The following is a 7,500-nucleotide window of genomic DNA, read 5'->3' on the forward strand; positions in this document are numbered from 1 at the left end:
ACTCAGCTAGGGTTAACACTCAGCTAGGGTTAACACTCAGCTAGGGTTAACACTCAGCTAGGGTTAACACTCAGCTAAGGTAAACAGCTAGGGTTAACACTCAGCTAGGGTAAACAGCTAGGGTTAACACTCAGATAGGGTTAACACTCAGCTAGGGATAACACTCAGCTAGTGTTAACACTCAGCTAGGGTTAACACTCAGCTAGGGTAAACAGCTAGGGTTAAAACTCAGCTAGGGTTAACACTCAGCTAGGGTTAACACTCAGCGAGGGTTAGCACTCAGCTAGGGTTAACACTCAGCTAGGGTTAACACTCAGCTAGGGTAAACAGCTAGGGTTAACACTCAGCTAGGGTTAATACTCAGCTAGGTTTAACACTCAGCTAGGGTAAACAGCTAGGGTTAACATTCAGCTAGGGTTAACACTCAGCTAGGGTTAACACTCAGCTAGGGTTAACACTCAGCTAGAGTTAACACTCAGCTAGGGTTAACACTCAGCTAGTGTTAACACTCAGCTAGGGTTAACACTCAGATAGTGTTAACACTCAGATAGGGTTAACACTCAGCTAGGGTTAACACTCAGCTAGTGTTAACACTCAGCTAGTGTTAACACTCAGCTAGGGTTAACACTCAGATAGTGTTAACACTCAGCTAGGGTTAACACTCAGATAGGGTTAACACTCAGATAGGGTTAACACTCAGATAGGGTTAACACTCAGATAGGGTTAACACTCAGATAGGGTTAACACTCAGATAGGGTTAACACTCAGATAGGGTTAACACTCAGATAGGGTTAACACTCAGATAGGGTTAACACTCAGCTAGGCCACACAGTGGGCAAGATCTCCTGTTGCATCCATCCATACCCCATTGGTAAAGGATAATGGTGGCTCCATTGTGTGATCAACTAGCTTATCTAGTGCTACTTGACTATCTCTGCTCCCTAGTGATGACTGAGACCTGGCTCTCCATCCAGCTTGATGAGCCTCCTGAGCAGCAATAGCAGGATCTGACCCCAGACCTGCCAGATCACAGAGGATTAAAGGGCCAAACCGTGTTGTCCTCCACGACTTCCATCCCTCAACCCTCTAGTCGTTCTGCTGCGTGTTGTTTTGGAGGAGCGCGTCAGAGTGACTGCAGACGGCACTAAAAGAGATAAGGTTATTGAAACCAGCGGGGTCGAGCAAAAGCCGTAGCCATGTGAAAAAACACTTTCATTCCCTTTCAAAGACGTGCTGCCGGAGAAGAAGGGGCCCCTCCAATCGGATCTTAGGGATTTAAAAAAGTGTAGTGAGGAGGTGAGAGAGGAGAGGAGGGAGCAAGGGAGGAAGTGGAGAAGAGGAGGTTTTTACCTTGTATGTTGAAGGGGTTGTCGATGACTTGGTTTTCATTCCACACCACTGAGAGATCCACAGGCAGGTCACTTAGGTCATTACCCTCATAGTCATACTGGAAAGAGGGAGAGAGAGACACTGAAGCTGGTCAGTATCTACAGGCCTCACAGAACCTGAACATTCAGTGTCAGTATTCACAGCACTGTGTTAGCCAGAGACAGATCGATATGATGGAGGGAGTAGGAGAAAGGCAGAGAACTTCACCCTTCACCCAATCACAGAATACACTGGTATGGAGACCAAAATAACAACCCCCCCTTTCTCACACACACACACACACACACACACACACACACACACACACACACACACACACACACACACACACACACACACACACACACACACACACACACACACACACACACACACACACACACACACACACACACACACACACACACACACAGTGAGAGAGGTGTTGGTTGACCTGAGGGGAGGGAAGGATCTAGATTAATTTACACATGAAATAAGTGGCAGAATTTAGGCGTGACGAGCGATGCCGAGGAGTAAGTGAAATTGGCATTTTCAATTTGTTCCCTGACACGTCTCATTTAGGTCCTGCACCTCCTCCTCCCAGCCCTGTGCCTCTTCCCATTGGGCACCAAGTCAGAGGATTGTCAAACCCTTCACCCAGCCTTTCACCCTTCACCCAGCCTTTCACCCAGCCCTTCACCCAGCCTTTCACCCAGCTTTTCACCCAATCAACACACATCCTTTCACCCAGCCTTTCACCAAACCCTTCACCCAGCCCTTCACCCAGCCTTTCACCCAGCCTTTCACCCAATCAACACACAGCCTTTCACCCAGCCTTTCACCCAATCAACACACAGCCCTTCACCCAGCCTTTCACCCAATCAACACACTGCCTTTCACCCAGCCCTTTACCCAGCCTTTCACCCAATCAACACCCAGCCTTTCACCCAATCAACACCCAGCCCTTCACCCAGCCTTTCACCCAGCCTTTTACCCAGCCCTTCACCCAGCCCTTCACCCAGCCTTTCACCCAATCAACACCCAGCCCTTCACCCAGCCTTTCACCCAGCCTTTTACCCAGCCCTTCACCCAGCCTTTCACCCAGCCTTTTACCCAGCCCTTCACCCAGCCTTTCACTCAATCAACACACAGCCCTTCACCCAGCCTTTCACAAAATCAACACACAGCCCTTCACCCAGCCTTTCATCCAATCAACACACAGCCTGGTCATGAAGACCAACCACCAACCTACTTAATTAACATTAGTCTCCACATCTTCTTCTTCAGTTTATTTGAGTTTGTTTCAGTTTATTTCAGTTCGTTTCAGTTTATTTCAGTTTGTTTCAGTTTATTTCAGTTTGTTTCAGTTTGTTTCAGTTTGTTTCAGTTTGTCTCAGTTTATTTGAGTTTGTTTCAGTTTGTTTCAGTTCGTTTCAGTTTATTTCAGTTTGTTTCAGTTTATTTACAGCCTTATTCAGTGATCTGACCTGAAGACTCTGGTCATAATTGAACTCATCAACACATTCCCTTGCCTCTGTTACAAGAACCCATTTGGCCATAATGATCTGAACCACTCTGGTCTGTTAAATCAGTAGAGTGTTGCTCTGACACAATCTGGGCAGGACATGGGATCCCAACATAACATCCCAGCCTACTAACCTACTGCAGCAGTGTGATGTCCATACATCATTAATGAGAGGAGGCATCGGACTCCGGCATTCTAATCCTGCTCCTGATGCCTCTCTGTGGTAGGCCCACATTAAACTTTAAAGGCCACGATTAGTCCGCCCGCGACACAACGGCCACCAAACACCGGGATGCCCTGTTCTCCTCGCCGCCACCGCCATGCTTTATTCATGTGCCCGTTTACAACATGCCAATCACACCATGACGCCAGCGTGAGACCAACCCAACGCCATGTCATTCACCAGTCAGGTTCTGTAGTGTAGGACCAGGCAGAGACAGGACCAGGCAGAGACAGGGCCAGGCAGAGACAGGGCCAGGCAGAGACAGGACCAGGCAGAGACAGGACCAGGCAGAGACAGGACCAGGCAGAGACAGGGCCAGGCAGAGACAGGACCAGGCAGAGACAGGACAAGGCAGAGACAGGGCCAGGCAGAGACAGGACCAGGCAGAGACAGGGCCAGGCAGAGAGAGGGCCAGGCAGAGACAGGACCAGGCAGAGACAGGACCAGGCAGAGACAGGACCAGGCAGAGACAGGGCCAGGCAGAGAGAGGGCCAGGCAGAGACAGGACCAGGCAGAGACAGGACCAGGCAGAGACAGGACCAGGCAGAGACGGGGCCAGGCAGAGAGAGGGCCAGGCAGAGACAGGGCCAGGCAGAGACAGGACCAGGCAGAGACAGGACCAGGCAGAGACAGGACCAGGCAGAGACAGGGCCAGGCAGAGACAGGGCCAGGCAGAGACAGGACCAGGCAGAGACAGGGCCAGGCAGAGACAGGACCAGGCAGAGAGAGGGCCAGGCAGAGACAGGGCCAGGCAGAGACAGTACCAGGCAGAGACAGGACCAGGCAGAGACAGGACCAGGCAGAGACAGGACCAGGCAGAGACAGGACCAGGCAGAGACAGGACCAAGCAGAGACAGGACCAGGCAGAGAGAGGGCCAGGCAGAGACAGGGCCAGGCAGAGACAGGACCAGGCAGAGACAGGACCAGGCAGAGACAGGACCAGGCAGAGACAGGACCAGGCAGAGAGAGGGCCAGGCAGAGACAGGGCCAGGCAGAGACAGTACCAGGCAGAGACAGGACCAGGCAGAGACAGGACCAGGCAGAGACAGGACCAGGCAGAGACAGGACCAGGCAGAGACAGGACCAGGCAGAGACAGGGCCAGGCAGAGAGAGGGCCAGGCAGAGACAGGACCAGGCAGAGACAGGACCAGGCAGAGACAGGACCAGGCAGAGACAGGGCCAGGCAGAGAGAGGGCCAGGCAGAGACAGGACCAGGCAGAGACAGGACAGGACAGGACCAGGCAGAGACAGGACCAGGCAGAGACAGGACCAGGCAGAGACAGGACCAGGCAGAGACAGGAACAGGCAGAGCCAGGACAGGAGAAACAGGACCAGGCAGAGACAGGACAGGAGACAGGCAGAGCCAGAGACAGGACCAGGCAGAGACAGGACAGGAGACAGGCAGAGCCAGAGACAGGACCAGGCAGAGACAGGACCAGGCAGAGACAGGACCAGGCAGAGACAGGACCAGGCAGAGACAGGACCAAGCAGAGACAGGAACAGGCAGAGCCAGAACAGGAGAGACAGGACAAGGAGAGACAGGACCAGGCAGAGCCAGAACAGGAGAGACAGGACAAGGAGAGACAGGACCAGGCAGAACCAGGAACAGGCAGAGACGGGGCAGGACAGGACCAGGCAGAGACAGGACCAGGCAGAGACAGGACCCGGCAGAGACAGGACCAAGCAGAGACAGGAACAGGCAGAACCAGTAACAGGCAGAGACAGGGCAGGACAAGACCAGGCAGAGACAGGACCAGGCAGAGACAGGACCAGGCAGAGACAGGACCAAGCAGAGACAGGAACAGGCAGAACCAGGACAGGAGAGACAGGACCAGGCAGAGACAGGACAGGAGACAGGCAGAGCCAGAGACAGGACCAGGCAGAGACAGGACCAGGCAGAGACAGGACAGGAGACAGGCAGAGCCAGAGACAGGACCAGGCAGAGACAGGTCCAGGCAGAGACAGGACAGGACCAGGCAGAGACAGGACCAGGCAGAGACAGGACCAGGCAGAGACAGGAACAGGCAGAGCCAGGACAGGAGAGACAGGACCAGGCAGAGCCAGAACAGGAGAGACAGGACAGGAGAGACAGGACCAGGCAGAGCCAGGACAGGAGAGACAGAGAGGAACAGAGAGGATAAGAGAGGAACAGAGAGGAGAAGAGAGGAACAGAGAGGAGCAGAGTGGAACAGAGAGGAGCAGAGAGGAACGAGAGGACCAGGCAGAGCCAGGACAGGAGAGACAGAACCAGGCAGAGACAGGACCAGGCAGAGACAGGACAGGAGAGAGACAGGATGAGTGTCTTCTTCACACCTAGATGGGCTCTGCTGTGAGGATATGATAGGCAGTCCTGTCTCTCTCTGTTACTCGAGAGGAGCAGAGAGGGATTGAGAGGAACAGAGGGGAACAAGAGGAACAGAGAGGAACTGAGAGGAACAGAGAGGAACTGAGAGGAACTGAGAAGAGCAGAGAGGAACTGAGAGGAACTGAGAGGAACAGAGAGGAACAGAGGGGAACAAGAGGAACAGAGAGGAACTGAGAGGAACTGAGAGGAACAGAGGGGAACAAGAGGAACAGAGAGGAACTGAGAGGAACTGAGAGGAACAGAGGGGAACAAGAGGAACAGAGAGGAACTGAGAGGAACTGAGAAGAGCAGAGAGGAACTGAGAGGAACTGAGAGGAACAGAGAGGAACAGAGAGTAACAGAGAAAAGCAGAGAGGAACTGAGAGGAACTGAGAGGAACAGAGAGGAACAGAGAAGAGCAGAGAGGAACTGAGAGGAACAGAGAGGAACAGAGAGGAACAGAGAGTAACAGAGAAGAGCAGAGAGGAACTGAGAGGAACAGAGAGTAACAAAGAAGAGCAGAGAGGAACAGAGGAACTGAGAGGAGCAGAGAGGAGAAGAGAGGAGCAGAGATGAGAAGAGAGGAGAAGAGAGGAGCAGAGAGGAGAAGAGAGAAGCAGAGAGGAGAAGAGAGGAGCAGAGAGGAGAAGAGAGGAGAAGAGAGGAGCAGAGAGGAGAAGAGAGGAGCAGAGAGGAGCAGAGAGGAGAAGAGAGGAGCAGAGAGGAGAAGAGAGGAGAAGAGAGGAACAGAGAGGAGCAGTGAGGAACATAGAGGAGAAGAGAAGAGCAGAGAGGAGAAGAGAGGAGCAGAGAGGAGAAGAGAGGAGAAGAGAGGAGAAGAGAGGAACAGAGAGGAGCAGTGAGGAACATAGAGGAGAAGAGAGAAACAGGGGGGAACAGAGAGGAACTGAGAGGAACAGAGGGGAACATAGAGGAGCAGAGTGGAACAGAGAGGAGAAGAGAGGAACAGATAGGAGAAGAGAGGAACAGAGAGGAGAAGGGAGGAACAGAGAGGAGAAGAGAGGAGAAAAGAGGAGCAGAGAGGAGCAGAGAGGAGCAGAGAGGAGCAGAGAGGAGAAGAGAGGAGCAGAGAGGAGAAGAGAGGAGCAGAGAGGAGAAGAGAGGAGCAGAGAGGAGAAGAGAGGAACAGAGAGGAGCAGTGAGGAACATAGAGGAGAAGAGAGAAACAGGGGGGAACAGAGAGGAACTGAGAGGAACAGAGGGGAACATAGAGGAGCAGAGTGGAACAGAGAGGAGAAGAGAGGAACAGATAGGAGAAGAGAGGAACAGAGAGGAGAAGGGAGGAACAGAGAGGAGAAGAGAGGAACAGAGAGGAGCAGAGTGGAACAGAGAGGAGCAGAGAGGAACAGAGAGGAACGAGAGGGTCAGAGGGGAACAGAGAGGAACAGAGTGGAACAGAGAGGAGCAGAGAGGAACGAGAGGATCAGAGGAGAGGACAGTTACTCTCTGTTCCTCTCAGTCCCTCTCCTCTCAGTCCCTCTCTGTTCCTCTCTGTTCCTCTCTGTTCCTCTCAGTCCCTCTCTGTTCCTCTCTGTTCCTCTCAGTCCCTCTCTGTTCCTCTCAGTCCCTCTCAGTCCCTCTCAGTCCCTCTCTGTTCCTCTCAGTTCCTCTCTGTTCCTCTCAGTCCCTCTCTGTTCCTCTCAGTTCCTCTCTGTTCCTCTCAGTCCCTCTCTGTCCCTCTCTGTTCCTCTCTGTTCCTCTCAGTCCCTCTCTGTTCCTCTCAGTCCCTCTCTGTTCCTCTCAGTCCCTCTCAGTCCCTCTCTGTTCCTCTCAGTTCCTCTCTGTTCCTCTCAGTCCCTCTCTGTTCCTCTCTGTTCCTCTCTGTTCCTCTCAGTCCCTCTCTGTTCCTCTCAGTTCCTCTCTGTTCCTCTCAGTCCCTCTCTGTTCCTCTCTGTTACTCTCTGTTCCTCTCAGTCCCTCTCCTCTCAGTCCCTCTCTGTTCCTCTCTGTTCCTCTCAGTCCCTCTCTGTTCCTCTCTGTTCCTCTCAGTCCCTCTCAGTCCCTCTCTGTTCCTCTCAG

At 53.0% G+C, this 7,500-nt stretch overlaps 1 protein-coding gene across 2 annotated transcripts in view; it reads right to left on the reverse strand.

Moving 5' to 3' along the window:
* The window catches only part of LOC135528182 (plexin-A1-like), a 299,019-nt gene that overhangs the window by 58,837 nt on the left and 232,682 nt on the right, over positions 1 to 7,500 (reverse strand). For both annotated transcript variants that reach the window (XM_064957082.1, XM_064957081.1), the window contains exon 11: positions 1,351 to 1,447. In XM_064957082.1, coding sequence (XP_064813154.1) covers positions 1,351 to 1,447 — 97 coding nt within the window. The remainder of the gene's footprint in view (positions 1 to 1,350; positions 1,448 to 7,500) is intronic.

Source organism: Oncorhynchus masou, chromosome 33 (assembly GCF_036934945.1).
Source record: "Oncorhynchus masou masou isolate Uvic2021 chromosome 33, UVic_Omas_1.1, whole genome shotgun sequence".
Lineage (NCBI taxonomy): Eukaryota > Metazoa > Chordata > Actinopteri > Salmoniformes > Salmonidae > Oncorhynchus > Oncorhynchus masou.